At 40.1% G+C, this 23072-nt stretch overlaps 1 protein-coding gene across 9 annotated transcripts in view; it reads right to left on the bottom strand.

Annotated features, from left to right (window-relative positions):
- FAT3 (FAT atypical cadherin 3) overlaps positions 1–23072 on the bottom strand; it is a 422304-nt gene that overhangs the window by 50037 nt on the left and 349195 nt on the right. For all 9 annotated transcript variants that reach the window (XM_064505138.1, XM_064505137.1, XM_026109215.2 and 6 more), the window contains 6 exons: positions 21519–21715; positions 20316–20469; positions 18646–18879; positions 4408–4797; positions 1601–1815; positions 793–930 (listed from right to left, as the gene is read on the bottom strand). In XM_064505138.1, coding sequence (XP_064361208.1) covers positions 793–930; positions 1601–1815; positions 4408–4797; positions 18646–18879; positions 20316–20469; positions 21519–21715 — 1328 coding nt within the window. The remainder of the gene's footprint in view (positions 1–792; positions 931–1600; positions 1816–4407; positions 4798–18645; positions 18880–20315; positions 20470–21518; positions 21716–23072) is intronic.

A 23072-nucleotide genomic window follows, 5' to 3' on the forward strand; every position in this document is an offset into this window, starting at 1 on the left:
CGCCTCCACTAGAGAGCTTTACCAGCTGAGCCCATATTCAAGGGATAACAATCAGCTTCCCTAGCTTAGTGAATGTATTGTTTGCAGAGATGAGGCACGGATTTCTTTGTGTTGCAAGACCTTTGAAGCCACGTAGCTTTCCTGTCCTGATAGTAGCACAGGCAACTGTATTTGTTTTTTGTTTTCTGTTTTTTTTCCAAAAGCTGCTAATTGCTAACTATGGCAAAATGGTGATAAATCACCCTGGATGAATAATCTAGTGAGCAAACAAAGCAGCAGAATCTGTTTAATCAAGCACTCTTTCACTTTTGGTACAGCCTGGCCACTTTGTAACATCACCTCCCCAGTGACATGTTTTGCAGAGCTCTAATTAATGGCTGAGGTCTCAGCTCTGTGCTTGGTGCCACAATCTGGAGTATGTTGTAATCACTCAAGTTGCATACACCACTGCATGTGTATGTTTGCGTGCGCAGGAGAGAGGAGGCAGCTCATTAACACAGCAACAGCTGTCGGCATCACCACATGAGAAACCCAAAGCGGCTTTTTTGCCCAACCTGATCTCAGCTGCTGTGTTGGTGCTGGATGGGAACTCTAGCAGGGCAGTTGGCTTGTAGATAGGATCAAGGTTTAGGGTGGGAAGGAAGTGGAACAACATTAGAAAGAATTGTTGGAACATCTTGGGATGATCATTGCAGAGTGAAAAAGCAGCTTCTTCACAATTAGCTAGCAGCAGATTTGAAATCAATATACATCTGCAAGTCATTGTAAGTTAAGAAGTCCCCCTTGTCTTACCCTTTCTCTGTCCAATTTCTTCTTAACCTTCACAAGTCCCAAAGCAGGATCAACTGAAAATTCATTGTCTTGATCACCACTCACTATGGAAAAATGAATCTGGCCATTCGAAGGACTGTCCAGATCTTCTGCTATCAACTTTTTGAGAGAAGAGTAAAAAATAATAAAACAAGTATTATACCTTCCGTATGCTACATTAATTGCTCAAACCTCCAAAAGTAGGACTTCATTTTTTGTCATAGTTACATATGAACGCCATTACAGCATCAAGCTATTTAAAATTTGGTGGGAAGTGTTTTACTCCTCTTGGACTTTTCTAATATTCTAGCCTTAAAGATTCAAATTACCTTAACCTTAATACTCCATATAACCCTTTACTCCTGAAGCCAATAGCTCCAAGATGAGATTATTGTGAGTTTTGGGTGAGTTTGGTCTGGCATGCCAGGCCAACTATTTACAAATATTATGTATTTCACTGAAAAGTTGAATTCTGCCTTCCCAATAAAGCTTACTTGTTTCCAGCTGTGCTGACTCATGAAATACGATGCCTTAAACACACCATTGTTCTTGGACAACATATCGGGGAAAAAAAAGAAACATTCTGTGCTACCACTTCTTTCTTTTTTGGTGAAAACTGGCAGCTGTTTGGAAAGCAGTAGCAGACAGAATACCAGTTAGAGAACAGGTCCAGGGATTTGAGATGCGTAGTTATCATTATTAATTAGCATAGCAGTATTTTATGAAAGGTCATGTGACAGAAGGCTTCGTGGCAGCATCCTGCCTAAATGTTGAACATGGCCTCACTCACCAGTATCACAGAATCACCAACTGCAGCGTCCTCACTGATGACTGCACTGTAGACCACCTGGCTGAATTTTGGCGCATTGTCATTAACATCTGTCACATTTACGTTCACAGTTGTAACAGCGCTCAGGGCTGGAGTACCTCCATCTTTTGCTTCCACTACTAAGTAGAAATCCTTACATGATTCATAATCCAAAGCTTCAAAAATGGAAATGGCTCCTTTGAAGGAAGGGAGGGAATGTCAATGGATAGCAAACAACAAATAATGCTATGGATTAAGGGATTTGATTATGGTAAACAATACAGCATGTTATCTATCACTGCAGCACAAATATGCACCATGTTATTCTAACTGTAACACTGCCCAATTAAATAAAAATGTTCGGTCAGGTTCCTACTGCTGTTGTTTGATTAAAGAATGATGCAAATGGCACTTGGGTTGCCTCTGCTGAAAGGACCTTCAAAAGACATAAACCAATTAATGATTTCTCAGGAAAATAACTTTTCTCAGAAGTGAGGCACCACAGTCTACCCATTTACCTGGCTTCACACACAGAATCCATGGAAGAACTAGATGCAGAGTCTGGAAATCATGACTGACAAGGCAATGGACATTCAACCCTACCTAACTAAAATTAAGCTTGTAAAACTATCAGCAAAGCACCCTTTAACAGTGAGGTCTGATTTTACCAATATTTAAGCATGACTTAATGTCTCATGAATTAAATGCAAATGAATGAGGCATAAATACCTTTGAGAAATTGGTTTCCTATCATTTACGTGACTAAGCATGGACTTAGCCAGTCAACCCAGTTTAAAATTTTGGCCTCCCTCACCACCCAGTCAGAACTAAGACTCTCTCTAACTCGACTCACTCCATGCACCAAGACCTCCTCTAGGACAGAAATGCTTTTCATACAAGTCCTCTCTTTGTTTCCCATGTATCCATAATCTTTCCAAGAAGCATTTTTTTTTTTTTGGCAGAGATTACTAGCAATGCCTTGAAGGAGGCATATTATACTATTATATTATAATACTGGGCACAGCAGCAAAGGCTTAAAAAGTAAAACCTTAACCTCAGCAAGACAAATCTTTTTCAGCATAGACTCATCAGGAGCAGGGATGTATGGGAATTTGGATATCATTTAGCCCAGCTGCTGCCCCAGCTAAACCTAATAGTTCTTGAAATTACTCATCTATAATGTTCTTAAAAATCTCCAACATCAGGTTCTTAACCTTCTCAGGCAATGTACTCAGGAACTTAACTGTCATTACAGTTAGGAATTTCTTCCTATCTTTTAAGAGAAATCACCCACATGCAATGCAAGCCCATTCACGACTTCTCATGAGTAGATATGGAGAACAATTTATTCTCCTCTTCTTTGCAACTACCTTTTACAGGTTTGAATACTCTCATCATGCCTTCACTTTTCTAGCTTAAATAGCCTCAATCCCTTCAGCTTTTCCTTGTAAGTCAAGTTTTATAGACCTTGGATCATTCTCCTTAATCTCATCTGGACTCTCTTCAAATGAATCCCACCTTTCAGCATGACTTGCTGAAACCAGGAGCCCTGAAGAGAAGCTTCTAAGAGGCTAGCAGGGAGTTCCCACTGATAAATGGTATGAGAAGCAGTATTTTTCAAGCCCTGATCAAGCATGCTACATCAGCACACAGCTGTCTGGAATCTCAGCTCCTGCTTCTAACCCGATAATAATGGAGCTGTCACACATTAATGAATAATAAATAGTTTTTTTTTTTTCTGTGTGATTAAGCTTCATTGTGGGTTTTTATTGATTTATCTTCTTGGCTTCATTGTCAAATGTGAAGTTAAGTATTGCTGTCTAGGCATATTTATGTTTAAATTTTGTTGGCACTAATCAACATTATGAAGATACCAGATAACACTCAATTATGTTATTTTAAGTCCGTTACAAGTAAGGCAGTGGCCTGCACAGAGAGTGGAGATTTTTGCTTGCAGTAATATAATGGATACAATCCATCATTTTGAGATTTTCCAGGTTACAGATGCTTTCAAACAAGTGTTCCCTTCAGCTTTCAAAACTAAGATTGTTCAGCTCTGAAGTTCAGATGGCAAGTTTGTACTGGTTTTCCTGAATATTATGAGAATAAGGGGATCTACTACAGGAAGCACAGAAGAGTCACAGATTATTGTCGGTTGCTGGATTAAAACCTCAGTAAGGATAAAGAATATATCTTACTAAGGAAATTCAAATAAAGTAAGTCATTTGGACCAAATGAGGCAGCTCTTCTTAGCATTTCTTAAAAAGAAGCAGCAATATGTTTTTAAAATTTGTGATGTATAACCAAAAAAATTACACAGCTGGAGTCAACTGTCAGACAACACAAATCAGGAACAACCTAAACTAGTGGAGCCATAGACAGCTGTATTTCTGTACAGTCACTGTCTGACATGTTAGGACCGCCAGCTATTTGGTCCTCTGATGCTTGCCAAGGTCTAGATTATTGAGGCTTTACTCAGCTGGTAAGCATTTAAATATTTTAAGTGATCATAACTGTAAGGTTTGCACAATTTGGCAAATGGGATGTCACATCTATGCCGACTTCAACAGGCATACTAATGGAGAAAGGTATTCTCCACTATAGTTGGGCCAGCTGAGCGTGACTGTAATTTACATCAGTCTTTAATGTAAAATTGATTCTTAAAGGTGAAACTAATTACACATCAACAGGCTCTGCACCTCTGTCTTTGGAACTCTTTTGGTGCAACAGGTTTCCTCAAAGCATTCAAGTTTTTCTGAGGCACTACAAATAAAAGCCACTTTACAAACCTGTTTTTGAGTTAATCCTGAACTTTCCTTTCTCATTCCCAGATCTGATGAGGTAAGTAATCTCAGCATTAGTACCAATGTCTTGGCTTGTAGCAAAAACAGAAAGGACTTCAGCGCCAGGTGAGGTGTCTTCAGGTACTGTAACAAGATAATCTCTTCTTTCAAACACAGGGGGATTGTCATTAATGTCTAGCACTGTAATGGTAACAGTGGCAAATGAAGATAGGGTCAGCACAATGCTTTGATCTGAGGCCTTTACACTGATGTTATAGGAAGACTGCAGCTCTCTATCAAGTGGATGCTCCAAAATAATGATTCCTGATGATCGGTCGACTGAGAAGTAACCATCTGCAGAGTCTGCCAGGGAATAGACAACTTTTCTGTTCACACCTGAAAGAGAAGCAGATGTGAAAATGATAAAGTAGAAAAAAAAGCCCCTTCTCCCTGTTTGGTGGAAAACCTAAGCAAAATCTGCTACCACAGTGATGATTTCCAATGTGGCTAGAGTGCATGCATGTAGGAGTACCTGAGGGTACAGTATGGCTGAAGGTTTGGGAGATCAGAACATGCTCTTCTTACTTGTCAAATCCCTGCGGATAAATTAAGTTCCTTCCTTCAGCATGATACTTTCAAAAAAGACCACTTTGCAGAACTGCTACGTAGTGAAATTGGATAACAGAATCCAGATATGGGCCTTGCTGAGAAAAGCTTACAATTGAATTGGATGAGACAGGCAGTATGCTGAAAATGAAATATCTCAGAGCACTTCTTGAAGGAATAGAAGTGTCCATAAGGGAAAAATAAACCCATAAAAATAAATCAGGTAGCACAGAATGTACACTTGCTACCAATGCTGCCCTGATTCCACTATTGAGGAGCAAAATATTATCATAATAAGATGCTACCTGTTAGACAAAAGCTGCACCAAAGAATTCCTGCAAGAACATGAGACTTTAGAAAGAAAGTGCCCCTCTACCCCATTTGAGAATAAAAATTGAATTTTACAATGATATCTCATGTTTTTCAAATCCTGACTCTATTTCCTAATACACAAATCCTATCCACCTGGATGCTGAATATGCAGATCTCTATGCTAAAGTTGTTGTCAGTAACAGGGCCTGAGGGGAAGGTAGTGAGTTGGCTGTTTGCTGCACTACAGTGGGATAGCCATTTCAAATCTAATTGAAAGTGAACACAGATACAACCTCACTCAGGCTCCCTTGATGCTGGTTTATTTTATACTTTGGTCCTGGGTGCTGCACTAAGAGATTATAACTAAAACACAAAGATCCACTAAATTGGAGAGTCTCTGTTTTTAACATCTCTCACTTGAGCATTTTTGCTTGAGCCCCTTTCGAGGGAGAACAGACTTTACAAGCCTGACGTTAATCAACCGAACAAGAGCTACCAATACCTTCTAGGCATATTTTGTTAATTTAAAATTTGTGACAGTATTATTCTGCTTTCCAGCAGCAGCAAAGCATTGTAGAAATGACTGATCAAAAGCAGCACAAATCACATTTGTTTTCTGCTTGATGTAGCAGGAGTAGAAGATCCACACAAGGGGGAGCTGGGGGACTCTCTTCTTCAGCCATGCTCACACAAAAGCTAGAGCAACTACAAAGTACCAGACCCTACTAAGGTAGCATAAGGAATTACTATTTGGCCTCTTCAGGGAATAAAGTTTTTATACAGTACTTGAGACACCAGAGTATATTTCAAACATTCAAATGTCTTTAAAATAAATAAAAGTTTAAATGCCGATATTGTAATGAACCAGTATTTTTATCACAGCAGAACCTCTCTATTCACCAAGGCATCACAAACGTTATAAAAATCAGAGAGGCACTCCTTCAGCAAAACCGACAAGGAGGGGGGGAAAAAAGCACTGCTATTCCTGTATCTCACACATGAGAACTGAGCTCAGCACAGAAACTAGCCTGAGACTCTTTCACGTGTTGAAACACCTAGACCCTGAATACCCTGCAACCTGATGGAACTTGTGGTCACCGCTTTGCTTAGCTCTTTATAGGTGTATTCAAATACGCTGTCACTCAACAACCAACTGAGCTGAAAAAAGTGAAACAGGAGCAAAACGCACTGGAAAGCTGAAGGTGTTGAGGGTCTGAATGGCTGGAGATGTGTCTATATTTCTGGCAGGGGAGCATCTTCTGCCAGGAATCCTCTCCTAACCTCCACTTACAAAGAAGGACAGACATAAGCAGAACAGCTAATGAGCTAGCGATTATAGCTCTCCCCCGGGATGCTGGAAAACTGGATTTCCCCTGATTCAGAGCGTGGAGTTGAACACCCAACCTGCATGAGTTTCATCTGTAAAGCTATTTAGTATTCAGGGCTGGGACTGTCTTGATATCTGCCAGTTTCTATATAGAATTAATTACTTCTCTGGAGCAGGGACCTTAACACACACCCTCCATGTGTATGTGTCCATGACTGCGTAAGAGACAGTCTGTTTTTATCTTTCTCTTTGGCATAAAGACTCCTGTTTGATACATGGCATAGCAGTATCTGGGTGCAATACAGAAAATTCAGATAGTATGTTCTTTAAGGGCGCAAATAACTTGAATGGTGATGGCTTACCTGTGTCTCATGTCTTGAAACACCCCAAAACTTCAGCAAGAACATCATGCAAAGGAGAGTGGAAAGAGAGGCATAACTTGGTGCATTTGACAACATGTGGAACGAGTTTATATACAAGAGTTGATAACCCTGGTGACTACAATCCAATCAAAATACAATCAGATCACTCTCCATGGACTCTGCTATTTAAAGGTGACATCCATTAACTAACAAAATATGATTAACGTTTTTTGATAAGTGATCGTTAGTGATCCCACAAAGGAGCCGATTCAGATACACATTATGAAGTTCTGGATTCTAACTCTAAGATAAGGGATTTCTAGGCAGAAACTGAGAGAGAGCTACTTCTTGAGGACAAATGTTTCTCCTTTCTTGGAAAACAAGAGACAAATACTGGCTTGATGATGAAAACAGTCTCATTTTGCCAATGGGACCTGGAAGAAAGCCTCTAACAGGTGAAATTGCTATTTTATATGAAGAGAGACAGAAGACCAGGATTGGAAGACCTCAACTGTGACACTCACAGATAACAATCCTTGATGACTTTCAGGCACAGGCAGAACAGAAGAAATACAGATCTCAGCCACCTGCTGCTTTGCTCCTCAAGTGATCTGTGGGGCTGGATTTTAATGCTTGGTTCTTGTGAGGAAAATGCATTCAGTGAGAAGCTGCTGCAGGAAAAGCACTTAGAAAAAAGTGTTGAATTCTATCAGTAGCTGTCTCCACTCAGCTTCTTGATCCGAGGCTGGAAACAAAATGGGCAGGAGGCACAGATGAGGTAGCAAGTTATTTCTACTGAGATCCAAAATGCTCGAGTCTCATGGGCTACCATCTGCTGAGAAAGAAGCTTCCACCAGTTTGTGTCAGTGGCAGCCCTGCCATAGAGATGATGGCAGAGACTGCTGTGATTTCAAAGGAGATCTTCTGTGAAAAGGAAACGACTGTTCCTGCCCCATTGTTCCTGCATCGGTGAAGAGAGCAGTCCTTCCACACTGCCTGCCCACAGCTGTTGGGAGATTAATGTTTGCAAACTGTGTTCTGTCTATTCACTTACCCACTTAACTTCTCCGGTTTCTAAGATGCCAATCACTAACAGAAGCTATTTGAACACGGAAAGCTTTGCAGGAATTATTATTACTATAAGAGGATTGCAGTATGTTTTTTAAATAAAGGAATAAGCTAGTATGTTTTATATTTAGACTTGTATTAACATATGATAGAATATTGCCCTTTGCCAAATCTCTGGCTTGAAGAGCTTGTGTAACTTATAGCCCTTTACTACCTCAAATGCCATCCTTCAAGCAGGGATTTTTCTTGTTTTCCTCTGTACTGAAACAAAAGAGCATGTACTGAATGTCACATAATGACATCTTGTGTGTCATTACCGCTGCAAATAGCACCAGGCAAATAAAATACTTCTCTTTATAATGTATGGATCACATTTCTCCTTGTCTAACTTGCCTGAAAATGGTGGAGTTGCAACATGGGTTGATCTAGACTGACATCAATAAAGGGTTGAGCATTACCACAACAGACACAATCCCTATCTGACAGTGAGTTTCTGCAGTGGGCTTTACCTGCTGACTGTACCACATAGAAATTAAAATTTATATACATTAAAGTCTCTGCATGGTGTATTTCTCCTTCCTGTTTTCATCTACTACCTCAGACTCATTGTTTACTGTGTTTCCCCAAGTACAGCTATCCTACTTCTTATTTACCTGAGGAAAATTAAGTTTAACTTTGCCAGCTGCTAATTTCTAACAGGAGTTCCACAAGAAACCCAAAAGGGAAGATTTGGGAAAGGTTACTTTTGAAAACCTTGGGAAAGAAGTAACGGCAAGCATTAAAAATAAACAAACAAAAAGCAAAATAGAAAGCTGCCCAGAAAGAGAGCTGTAAAATTAGTTATTACTTTTCAAGTTAGCAGTGATTTGTAAGCACGATATCTGATTATTGTGCTTCCTCTTGCCTCCGTGTTTCATGGTGTGATTATTAACATTGGCATGTACCTCTGGCCTTTCCTGATTACACAGACATTAACCACAACACCAATTACTGCAAGTTAAAAGGCCACAGCTTCATTAACAGCAAACAAGACACAAAAGGCAAATAATAAACCAGATTTTATAATACTCTACTCCATCATTTTGAGATGAAAGAGAGAGAAATCTTGCCAGAAGTACCTTGTTCAACTGCAGAAGAATATATAGCCCCACAGGGTAAAATATTTTAAGTGATTTTTACAACTTAAGCAGAAAAGCTGGCCAAGTTCAATCCATACTACTTCTACCAAGACATGCTTTGACTGCTTTGTCCCATTTCAGCTGGCGGGGGAAATGACGATGGCCCTAACCCCACAAAGACATCTTCTCACACAAGTCCTCCAAGAGAATCACGGTACCATGGGATCAAAGCATAGCCACAGAGGAAGAGACAAGGACACTAACCCCTTACCGAATGCAAATATTGAATATACACAGTAGGCATAAGCTTTTAGTGGTATGACACCTTCCACTGGTGTTTCATACCCTGCTTTCCAGCTCAGCTGGGTCTGTGCATGCTGATGGACAGCAGTCTGTCTGCACTGGGAGGGAAGGGGTCTGGACGGTTGGTTGTCTCTCCTGCTCTTTTCTAGCAGAGATTTATTTAGCCCAGGGTTTTGGCCTACCTGACTGAATACTTGTTTTCATCAACTGTCTTGGGTGTTTCACATCTTCATACTGATCAGGCACAAACTTGATTAGTTTTTAAAGCGGAGAAGGCTATCCAGTAATCACTGGCATAAGCACCAGTTTGGATATAAACGATTTAGAGTTACACTGGCTGGGGTAACACTGCATCCGACAACACTGGGCAATGTTGCATTATGCTAAAATATTGGTCTGCAAAAATGGAATATGCACACACATACACATATGTGACCCAATTTAAACATAGGGATTATTCAGGCAACATAATCCAGGAAGTACGATTTTCCTTGTCATACATCTCATTCTCTTCTTCCACACTGCTTAAAATGCCTTAGAAATCTCAAAAATGAAAGAAATTCATAGAAATGACAGAACAGAAGGATAGAAGGAGCCTTGTGGGGTCATCTATTTTATCCCTGTGCAAAGACAGGATGATTTAAAGGTATCCTTTCCCCTAACAGAGGCCTATCCTTCGATGATGAACTTCCACAACCTCCTTGGGTAACACACTCCAGTGTCTCACTATCCTTATAACTAAAAAAACTTTCTCTGACTTTTCTGCTGAGATTAAATAAAAATAATAAAAGACCACAAAGAAAAAAAGGTTCCAAAGTCCATTTCCTTCCACCTTTTAGCTACTTCTCTGATACCTGAAGCTTGTTATAATGTCTCTCTGCAATTCTTTTTTCCCCAGCACCCCCTCATCTCCAGCTGCTTTAATATTTGCTTGAAGCTGGTGTTTTCCAGACCTGTGATCATTCTGGTGAATCTCTAGCTAGCCGTCATCTTTCTGGAAGTGATGAACCCAAAACTGGACAGAGCTTTCAGCTCAGGATTTGCCACCACCAAGTAAACAGAAAAAAACTGTGTGTCCAAATTTACAAACTTACTCTTGTTTATCCATCTCATTAAAATATTTGCATTTTCACACCAGTACAAAAAAGTACATATACATTCAGCTTGTGACTCACTATAATAGAGCATTTCTGTATTTCTGCTGCCCAGTCAGTCATCAGCCAGACAATATTGGTACACTTGATTCCTACCTAAATACAGGACTTCACATTTATTTTAGTGATTTGCATAGTATTTTTCCAGACCACTTTTCCAACGATTAAATCCCACAGCTACCGCTTTCATACTATGCTGGGTGCTTCCATCTGCCATTTAACAGCACAGATCTTATGCCTTCTTATCCAGTTATGAATGAAAGTAAGGGCAGGACTGGATCCAGTATCTTTCTTAACTCATTCTTCCACTGTAACACCTATTGCAAACTTACCTGATAATAGTTTCATGTGGCTGATGTAGCTTGCTTATAAAAATGTACTGTCATACAGTTGCAGAAACCTCACTCGACCTAAGCTGTATGGCACATATTGCTTCTTTCCTTTCTATATAGCCTCTCAGCATGTTGCAGAAGGAAATAAGATTTGTTTGATGACTTTTGCTTGCTGAATGGAGAGTAGCTCTCAGTTGTCTCTTTGATAGCCTATTGATGCTCACAAACTTGATTATTTGTTCTTCTTTTTTCTGGGAACTGAAGTCACACTCCCCCATTCCGCCTGTCTAATGTTTATCCTTTTCCAAAATTGAGTGAGAGGATTCTGTTTACGAAGACAAGTGCATTAGAGAGCGGGGGAGCAAGAGGATACACATATACTGATTACTGCAATGGTGTCTAAGTGTTCAGAAAGTTCCCCTGGCTACCTATATATAGCTTTATATATCTGGCCCTAAGCATGATTCAACACTAGGAGCAAACAGACTGACTGCATACAGGGTTTGGTCTCCTAAGTGTCTAGGCATGAGAGGCAAGGTAAGAAACATGAAGCAGCGGTTGTTTAGGCAGGCACCTAGGTTTTCTACTGTGGTCCCAAAACACCTTGTTTGTTTGTCTTCTAACACTAGATAAACCTAAACTCCACCAAATCTGACTATTATTTCTTATTTGGCAATTTTTCAGGGGCCCAAAGTTCTGCATCTCTACATTCCTAGAAGTGCTTCTGCCTTTTTTAGAAGTGCAAAAACTAGGTTTTCTCCTAAAAATTCTCTGGGTGAGCTTGGAGCTGTTGGTGTTCTCCGGACTGGCCAACCCACACTGGCAGTTTTGGGCTTTTCACATAATTCAGTGATGGCACACACTTTTCTTCACCTTAGGTGAAGGATGTAAGGGAGTGCCTTCCCGCTCTACTTATGACACACAAGCCTAATGATCAGGATACCTGCCTGGGAAGGAGAAGTACTAGGCTATAAAGCTATTACTTTTCACTGAACAAGCCCTGGATAAAATACACTAATATTATGGGGAACACAGACCAGAACCAAATCATCCACCAGGCTACAGAGCAATGCTCACTCATGTACTCTTTTTTTCTGACTGATTCCTGAATTCTTTTTCAAAACAGCTTCAATGAGGCTGAAAAGGACCTCCTACTTCAACTAATCTGTAACTTGAGTTTATATAACCCCCTATTTATGCAATGTTTTTTTGAACAGCTACACAAAAAGGAATGAATAACTTGCATCTTCCACGTCCTGCCTTAGTGCACCAACCCCTGGACTATTTTTTAAGGCAGTGAAAGAAAGAGGTGGGTAAATATATAGGAAGTTCCAACTATATTTTAAAGAGAAAGAGTCTTCCTCATATTTATTTCATAAACACCTAGACAATAACCAGAAATATCTACCTAGCTAATGCTAGCTTCACTGCCTAAGCTATCTATCTAGTAGTTTGATTTTAGAAAATCTTCTGCCCTATTATCTCTATTACTCTTCTTATTTATGTTTTAATCTTTGTTTTCTTCTTCTTCAGACCCATAACGCCTGAAAAGTTTGTATATCGATTTTAAGAGACCTGCCTAACATAAACAAAAGCCCACACACAGAGTAGAGATCTGCTGTACACTGACTTTGCCAGCAAATGACAAAATCAATATATATTTCAATGTTTTTGTTATTTTGTTTCTTGCCATTCTGCATAAGATAGAGAACTGCACTTTAATCAAACTCTGACTATCTCGCACTCCTCTCTGACATCCTTGTGATCTCACCTGGCAGCGCTGAGCCCTTCACCAAGCCCAGCTGTATGGCCCAGCTGTGTGAACAACAGACTCAGTGGCCCTCAATCATTCAAGAACAGAGCCCACCACTGGTATGGTTGATGTCTTTACTCATTACCTCTGCACATGTGTTGTTGAAAGTGGTGACCCTCTGAAACACCTAATGGAGTAATTTCTTTCCTGTGCTGCTCTTGATGCCACTTCCTTCAGACAAGTGCTTAACCTGATAAGCCCCAAAGAATTGTCTATGTCCCTTGGCTTTTATTTCTGGTATGTATTTCTTTTTTATTTAAATTTTCATGGTTTCTTCAGTTTTCTTAAAGACTCCTTGGAGAGAACATCTATGGATAACTACGAGTATAATTCTAGGTCTGCAACAAGACAAAAAATAAGGTATAACGTGTTTACTAACTACCCTTCTAGAGGTGAACACAGTACATTCCAGACTGAGCTGACTGAAGCTTAAAGGAGAGCTTTTATTATGATTGTTTCCTAGAAAACACATTTCTTATTTCCCAAGAACCTGCATTATTGAGTGCAGGAATCCTTTTCTTTTTCTTTTTTTTTTTTTTTTGACAGACTAGGTCTTTACTGAAACATCCAAACTCACCGATACCAAACTTTGCTGGGAAGTATCAGTTTTGTCATAGCTTTCTTTGAAATCCAAGATAAAACATTCAGTCCGAAGCAGAAAGAAAATGACCCTCCTTTCCCCTGTTCACCAGAATATCCAGCTGCTCAACAGGAAAAAGGCCACAATTTGCTTCCCTAGGCTTCTTGGTGGAGAAAGCCTGGGTGAGAAAGTAGGTATCTCCTACTGAGGAGGCTGAATGGCTTCACTAGGAGGGCTGAGTCCCTTCTGTTGCTGCTCTTCCATTTTGTACGAAGAGGTGAATATTTAGTTCCCCAGACAGAAAACCAGGCTGATTAGAGACTTGACTGATTTAGACTCTCCACATGAAAGCCAAATGCACTAATCGGAGGACTACATAGTCAGTAAATCTCGGCCCAATTAGTATTTAACTCCACATAACTCTTAAAAAAAAGGGGAGGGGGGGCAAATTCAACCACATGGATTGACCTGTAAAACTTGGTTGTAGAAACTCTTCTAAGAGCCTCAGGTCTTACTTGTCCTGGCTCACTGAACTAGGATTTCAACACCTATTTTTCTTGCTCAAATCCACTTAAGTGCACCAGCTTCAAATACCGAGGTTTTTCTGACCATTCATGAGAAAATAGAGGCTTCTGCTTTTCCCCACTGCAGACAAAATACTTGCTAATTTTGGTGTCTTTTTCAGCCTCCTTTTGCTACTTTAAACCAGCCAAGCCTTGCTGTGAGTGGGCTATGTTCTCACATCCTTGAGTGTCTGCCTGTTTGCCATGCACCATCTCTCTCAGGGATATGGAGATGGGCCAAGCTGACAGGCTCACCCAGACAGATAGGCCCTCCATGACCTGGAGAATGTACCCCATGCGGCCAAGCTTGCAGGCTTGCGGCCAGCACAGCATGCACGCCTGGTCTTTGAGAGCTCCTGTAAGTGCGCAGTGTACACACGCTGAATCCTGAGTTGCCTAAACATAAAACTTTCCCCAAAGAACATTGCCCCCTTTCTGCTGCCTGCAAGCACCCTAACCTGCCTTAGTTATATCCCAGGAAAAATGTCCACGGCCAAAGGAAAGAAAAAAGAGCCTCAGTGAGCTAGCTCAGTACACATCCTGCATGACTTAAGCCCAGGAGATTAAAAAAACATAAATGAGTATGCCAAACCTAAGACACAGTACTTCAGTACAAAGAGCAGAAAACCAGGGTCATCATTCAAATCTCTCCAAATAGTTGGACATAATTTTAGAACTGTCAAATAAACTTTAGACTGCTCTGTGTTTTGCTGTGAGGGGCTACAGCCTTTTGAAAGCCGTGATGGATCTATAACTCCAGTCGTCCTTTGCACAAATCTGAGAGGATGCTTTGAAGAAAGTACTGCAATGCTTCTTATTTTACTAGGCTGCATTATTGAATGCTATTAAATCTGCTATTAGATATGGGAGAATATTTCCCTAAACTAAACTTCTTGTAAAGTGTCATTTGTAATTAATCTTCCTTCTTTGAATTACCTCCAGCTCAGGTGCCCCTCCTGCACACTGCTTGGGGAGCCTGGCGGCACAACATCTACATATCCACAAGGCCATGAGATACATTTCTAGGAAGGTCTTCTCAGGCCTAGACGCTTTCTCTCTGACTCGTCACCACATGCAGCATGTGGCCCTGACCTTCGGTGCACAGGGAGGGACCTGCCTGTCTTGTGCGCTGATTGCACATGCCCCAAAAATAGGGCTGACTCCATCTGGCAAATGGACCATGAACTGAGGCAAATACAAGGCACATGGACAAAGCAATTTATGTGAAAGATTAGGGCAGCTGGTAATTCAGTAAGGCCCGACTGGGGCAAGTGAGCTGGTGAGTACCTTTGCTGCTATTCTAGGAAGAAACAGATAGCTTTGAATTGTATTTCTTTGAGATACTCCAAGATTTGGCTAGCCAGACTGCAACCTGGGGATCAATTAGTTCTTTGCAGCTTGCATGCATCCGCTGTTCCTATGCAATGTACCAGCATCACGCCCAGGAGCTGGACACAAGGCACGGGGACGGAAGATGATGGCTGGGGACTGATCAGTGACATCTGTGCACCTCAGGGATTTCTTTGCAACCAAATAAAGGTCACTTCTGTCAATTTTTTCTCTACCTACGTTCCTGTGTTTTCCTGCATATTGGCTGCATGCAGTAGAAGGCACTGGCTCCAAAATGGCCAAGTTCGTCTATACTGGTTGGTTGGGCAGGGGACTGGAGAGGTCCTGTTGACTTCGTGCCAGCCACGGCTTGGGCAGCAGGGTAACACAGGGGTTGGAACGCACTGGTATCAGTGCTGATTCACAAGGTCATTCTCATTCTGGGTGAAATGCAAACCCCGTCTCCACCACAAACCCAGAGAAAATTCAATATGTCAGTGAAATCACTAAACTGACTACAAACATGGCTGGTGTAGAACTACCAGTACCCGAATGGTCATAAAGACCCCTACAGAAGGATAGATGATACACTGCTTCTATTTAGCACAATAAGTGCTTGCTGCCTTTCGTAGACTACACCATCAATCAGCACAAAAACTGGCCTGATCATGGAGGTCATTCCTAAGGTAAAGCAACTGCAATTGAAGCAGGACTTTCTAACTGCCATTTAAAGCACTGCTGAGCTTGGACCATTTTGTCATTCATTTTCTTTTTCTGCTAGCGAGGCTGCAACGACAGGTACATGTATAAAAGGTGAAAAGCACTGGAAGTGGGTATGCACCTACAGTTCAGGCAGCAATTCAATCTCCAGGTTTATTTTGATGTTTATCATTTTTTTTAATTTCATGCTTGCCACAAAGTCTCATGCATGTTTTCTTCAGCATTGCTGCTCTAGAGTAACCCTAATACCATTTAAACAGGCTGATGCTGTGGGTGTCTGATGGGGTCACGCAAATAACTACACCCCATCATTCACTCCAGCTCTCCTAGTGTCCTAAAATGAACAGAAAGGAGTAATTTGGTACTTGGGTTTAAAGACAGTGGGAGGTAGAAAATCCACTGCTCCCTGTGAACTTCTCTAACCAACTGTAAAATCAGCATTTAAGATGTCTTTCACTTCTCAGTTTGCACATTTCCAGACCTGATGATATTGAGTTAGTGGGAAATACTATTGTGGCAATATTAAAAATTTCCAGTGGAAGCAGAATGGGAGAAAGAATTATTTTATGTTAATGTTATTAACATATTTTAACAAAGGGACGTGTGTATACTCTCCTCCAAGTGATTATTTAATTTAAGAGTCCTAGCTACAGGGAGAGGTTATGTAAAATGAACTTGCATGCTCCTAGAGTTAAAGTGCTTGATAGCTAAAGCAATTTTTTTCTGCTGAATACTGTGGGGGAAAAAAAATGGCTCTCCTTCAGTGTGTCCTGCTGGTACAGCTAGTTTCCAAACATGTATCCAAATTACAAATATATTAAACAACTTATGTTCCAGTCCCAAAAATTCCCAGGATATTATGAGTTTGAAACCTTTATCAGCCATCAAAAGCACAAGGCAAATCTTCAATACTGCAAACAACAGCACAATTATTTTGCTGTTATCTGGAAATTGCCTTAATTATCCAGCAGTATCTGACCAAAATATTTTCAGTTTTATGTTAAATGGTGTTTAGTTGCAGGCAGTTGCAGATCACAAATTGACTTCTCTCAAGTTTTATCTCAACAGCCTCTACACTGATATTCCTACCTTACAGTACATGGCTCTTCAAAGCTCAAATCAGAACTGGCAAATGCTAAGGCTGATCATAAGATGTTTCCTGAATGTCAAAAATTGATTTCTATGATGATTATAAGCTCCACAGATGTTTTCAGGGTAAAGCTTCACAAAATCCTATAGGAATATAGGTACCTTTTATCTCTGTGTTGGGAACATTACAGTACCTGAAATCATTCATTATGCAGCAACAGAGAATCAGTGATTTTAGTACGGACTAACAGAACAGTAATTAATATAAAATCCAATTTTATAGACCAGAGTGACTTTTATATGATACAGTGTCTTATTTGATTTTCAGGTCTAATCATTAAAGAAAGTACATACCCCTTTCTTATTCATTACATGCACTTCTCCCTTTAAGTTATCTTGTTTCAGAAGGAAGATGTAGCAATTTGCTCATATATGTTTCATAACTATCTTATTATTTAAAGTTGATGCTAGCAAGAGCTTTTATTGACAACTTCTGATTCTAACTCTTTGTGTATTCTCCCCTCCTTGAATGTTACCTAACCTATGAGAAAAATGGTAATTAAAACAACAGTGGAAAACAACATTGGGTGTCCAAACTGTTCAGTAGTTTATTACCAGTAATTGCTGTTTCACTGCAGGACAGTATCATAAATTTTAATTGTGATTTTTCAACCAGAGCATATGATGCAGCTCTTTATAGATATATTAATGACTGCTTGCTGTTCCTTTACTGATTACTTTGTATTGACATTAACAACCTTAATAACAACGGAGACCACTAGTATCCACTGTACTTTAGAAAATAAATATTTTAAAATTAAATACCTTTTTTTCATTCAATGAAAGGCCTGCTTTTTATTGTGAAGCTACACAAGCCAGTTTTTATAAAACAGAAAGAAAAAGAAACTATTAAGGCTTTATTTATGCCAACTGATGCAAATGAGCTAAAATAAAATCTGAGATTTGTAAGGTTTTACTTTACATTGTTCTATATAAAAACCCCTTAAAATATTTATAATTGGGCCTAGATTTCAAGGTTAAGATCTTCATATAATAAAATGTTACACTTTAAAAGAATGTACAGTGAAAAACGCAGGGTATTTATAATGCATATTCACAGTGTACAACAATAGTTTTGTGCTGAGGTAACCAGCTGGAACAAATAGGAGTTATAGCAGTATAAAATTCTAGCTAAGCTGTGATTAATCAGGTATATGTCCCTATGGCATGTAACTATATTATTCACATAAACAGAAGCATGCGTATTCAGAACCATGGCTCAAAAAAAGAGGTAAGATCACTACAGGAAGAAAAGCTGGAATTTACCCCCAAAACTCATGATAGCTATCACTGATCAACAGAATAAAAGACTAGCTTCCACGACTACTGCAATGCTTATCTGCTAGTAGCGCCGTAATGCCAAACAACTCAGCCATGACCAGTTTGATGTACGGAAGACAGAAAAATAGGAAAGGCAGCTATATTAAAACGTTCATCTATATCACAATTCCATCAACCCACACAGTTTTCCTGAGCATTAATTATTGTTAGGAACATTATTCACTTACCTACATCAGGATCAGTGGCTTGGACTCTTGTCAATAAAGCTTTAGTGGCTGTATTCTCATAGACACATGCAGTGTAGTGATCAGATGAAAACACTGGTGGATTATCATTAACATCTTCTAAAATAAGATGGATTTCTGATTGGCAAAACCTGCCACCACCATCGGTAGCACGGGCAACCAAGTTGTACACAGGGATTTTCTCTCGGTCGAGAGGGGCCAAGGACTTCAGCTCACCTAAAATCGATAAGTAGCCACCGTTACTACTGTAACAACAATACTAATTCTAGATAGTGTGAGTATCACAAGGACATGTATTTCCCAGTTACAGAAAAGCAAAAAAAAATCAATCCTGCTTATTCCAATGGATGAACTAAAAGCTCAAAGAAGTGTCACTTTTCATTCCTCTCCATGCAACAAAATGAGCAACCAACACAAACGCAGGGAGGGCAAGCCCCTCTGGATGGCCTTCCACATCCTACAATTTCACCCATGATGGAGAGCATAATAGACAGTATTCTTAAAGTCTGTCTTTTTGTTACTCTTAAGATTTATAGATGTCTAGATGGAAGTCTGTCTTGGTACAGAAAACACCCTGAATCTGCTGATGACACTAGCCAAAAATGAAATGCAAACTTTTCTAATGCTACTGTTCAAAAAAAATTTCTCTGATACCTATTTCAGGTCAAAACTGACTTCTTATTCTCATACGAAGGCTGGTATCACCATGAACACTAACAACAATCAAAAGAGAGCTTACTCAGACTGTGAGAATTTTATCCATGATCTGTTTTCCACAGCACAAACAACCGCCAAACATTATTATGTCAGTAAACATCCACAACCAACCAGAAAATAAGCTTAATTTTGTAAAGGTCTTAATTCACAGTTCAATATAAAATTTGTTCTTGAAGAGGGCAACAGTTCCCCCTCCACACACTGTTTACATCTCCAAACGCCTCCTCTTCTGTCAGTCATGATGGCAATAGCAGGCGCATTGCCTCCTGCTAGTCAGGGAGAGGAGGCATTGCATGTGGAAGGACTTAGTCTATCATTACAGAAATCAAATTCCTAAGAATAACAGAGAGGTGGGATTTTTATTCATGGAAAACTAAGTTTTGTGCATGTGTGTTTTAACAAACACAGAATCTGCATCTTAGCAGAGATGAGTATCTTTTTCCAAACCAACTGTCAAATAAACAACACTCTGTAACACTTTGCTGTGCCCACAAATTCATTACTGATATTCCTTCTCCCCCAAAGTCCAGGTATAAAAGAAATGTTCTCGGTTTCGACTCTAATTGTTTATACATCCAGACCACGGTAGAGCTAGTGCAGTCCAAAGCTGAAGGAGGAGCACTGTGCTGGCAGGTTCCCCGCTTTTGTATCAGAAGACTCCAGGACAAGTGCCCCATACATCTGCAGCCTTGCTTCAGGCCTGGTTGGGGAACAAAACGGTCAAAATCCTTCCTGAATATGACATTCAGTCTCAGTAACAAACATGTCCCTCCTTTTCCCTCCTACAACCAGTACTTCAGAAGCGGCCATCCACACCTGCAGTAACTGGAACAAGTGGCAACTTGCCAAACGTAATGTAACACTAGCTAATGTGAGTGCACCCACTGATGTCCAAGTATTAAAGGGTTATTGGAAACATTTTGCCTTCATCTTACCATTTTCTGGATCTAAGAAAAATTTATTGTTCCCAGCACCATAGAGAGAGTAGCGAATTTCACCATTGGAACCAATGTCAGCATCTTTAGCGCTGATCTTAAGAATGACTTTGTTTGATGGAATGTCTTCAGGAAACAGTGCTGTGTATGCAACCTAGAGACAAAAACAGAAATATAGGCTATGCAGTAACAGCATTTTATAGTCTTCGTGCAAGCTTTTTTTAAACCCTCTGTAGTGCATTTTTCTACAAAAGAAACAATTTTCCTTTATGTAATCCCTTCCTAGAAATTCAAATCACTTTTAAGCTTTGAGGTGTCACAACAACTATGACAGTTTACGACTGTTAATCGGGCTAGTTTTAGGTGTAAAATGCAGTCACATTTTCTATCTTCCATTGTTTCAGTTGTTTCATCACACCCATGAAATTGAAACCTTGATGGGTGTACTAATGAAGACAAACTGTTTTTATCACATCATTCAACAGTGTTTGGGGGAGATCCAGAATGTGATTCCCCGGAGTGGTGCTTTCAGTGACAGTGGTCCACCAGTGATAATGTCAGCCTATGCGCAGTAACCTTGAAGGAATCTGGTTTCTAATGGATTAGGGTTTTTTCTCGCACATGGACCTTTCTATCAGAGTAATATTGGCTCCCCACTTTGCTCTCTCACAGAACAAGAGAAAGCTAATGGCATGGTCAGGCCAAAGTACAGGCACGTCTGACAAAATGTGAATAAGCTACTTTCTTCTGCCTTTTCCATTAGGTCTTTGGCTGCCATCTCCAGTTTCATGAAGGCTGGAATTAAATTATGTTGAAGACATTTCCCTTCCCAACCCTTCAGATCTGTTGAAAGTGGCCAGTTGGTTTACAATCAGTTGTGAAGGGACAGCACATTTTTCTGCAGGAAGAGGGTGACTGCCCTATGCCAGTGCTACCTCACACTTTTTTTCTTGAGAAAACCAGGCTACCAACACCACTGTGCAGAAGACGGAGAAGACTCCTCCACTGCCTTTGCTAATCCATCATCCTTTCCCCTTTGCTTAACAGGACAGTTTCACCCTGCTTTTCCCCCAGATCACTCCAGATCCTTCAGCTAAGACCTTAAGAACGAAAGCAGGTGTCAGCTGTAAAGAGCAGTGGCGTACACAGCGAAACCACCGCTTTCAACAAAATGGTAGACTGCAGTGAATGTTGCTAACTCACCTGTTCACAAACTGGATTATTATCATTAACGTCAGTGACTGTCACTTCTACAGCAGCCTGGGTTACAAAGAGGCCATCGGTAGCGGTGATGTTCAGATAATAAACGTCTTGTTCTTCCCGATCGAGTGGCCTTTTTACATAAACCTTCCATTCACTCTGAACTAGTCCCAGAGCGAACTTTCCTTTGGGATTCCCTCCTGTAATGAGACAAGCAACAAGCAATAGGCTGGGGAGTTCTAGCAGCACTCCCAGCCGGCGTAACCACAAACACAGAGTCATCTTAGAGGACTGGGAATAAGCAGCCATCATTTCTTTTTACAGTGATAGGAGCTTTCAAACTCGCTGACTCAGGAAATCTGTAATGAGATTATGCTCCCTGTGTTTATTGCCCCCTGAATGCCTTGTATGAAAGTGAAAGAATAACTTTCAGAAGAAGCAAAATCCATTTAGTAGAGCTGAAGATGATCTCTTGTTTAGTTCCCCTTAAGGGCAATCAAATTCAAACTGTGAACAATCAATAGTCTTCTCAGGATGGTACAATTGTCTTTCCACTTAGTCTCAAGAGAGGATGTAATACTCCGTAGCTCTTGTTACCAAGACAATTTCATTAGCTGTTGATTATGCAATCAAGGAGTGGAAGTAGGTTCTATTAAGGAATCCTTTAATGAAAGCTTTATCATACAGCTGTGCCGTTCTTCTGCTCATTATAATTCTAGTTTTAAAAAAAGTTTACATGACACGGGAAGACACATTAGTATTAAATAGTCCTAACAAGAGGTCATTGGAGGAGTGGTTTGAAGATAAGCACTACAATTAGATCAAACATACCAGAGAGTGAAAGCTGGTGAAAGCCGGCAAGAAGTGAAGGAGATGAAGCAAAACAGCTTTTTATCATGCTGAAACACTGACACTGAATCTGGCAATGTTTCTTTTCACCATCATTAAATTGTACAGTGACAAAAGCATATTGGGAGAGGGAAAGATCATCTTCAGGAAGGACATAATGACAATTCACATGCGGAAGGGTATGAGGAATTAAGGCAGGCAAAGTTTTTTGGTCATTAATGTTTCTAACAGTTATTTTCACTTCCACTTGAAGTGCTACAGTCCCCTGTCTGTTCCATGAAGAAACAACCTTCAACAACCTTTCTCTGGGCCCATCCTCAAACCTCTGTTGGTCCAGACAATAACATCTTCTCAACCAATTCTCCAGTCTTCTATGCCCAGTGTCTAACATAAGTAGGTCTGTAAAACTATATGTGCTCATTTAACAATTTAGGGTAGAGCACTACATAGACCAAACTCACGTGCTCTAGGAACTGAATGAGGATATAGAAAAAAATCATGCTGCTCCACTGGGTGAATTTCAGTTCCAGCTAACCAGCTACCCCCACCATATTAAGCTTTCTCCTGTGCTCTTTTGTGCAGAAGTACAATTTGAGAGCTATTTTCCATGTTTCTGATGTAAAAAAAAGCAGAATAAAATATTAAGTGAATGCTTATTCTTTCTTATAGCAGTATCAAGGATGCCAAACATGCTCAGTTTGGTTTTGC

Source organism: Dromaius novaehollandiae, chromosome 1 (assembly GCF_036370855.1).
Source record: "Dromaius novaehollandiae isolate bDroNov1 chromosome 1, bDroNov1.hap1, whole genome shotgun sequence".
Taxonomy (NCBI): domain Eukaryota; kingdom Metazoa; phylum Chordata; class Aves; order Casuariiformes; family Dromaiidae; genus Dromaius; species Dromaius novaehollandiae.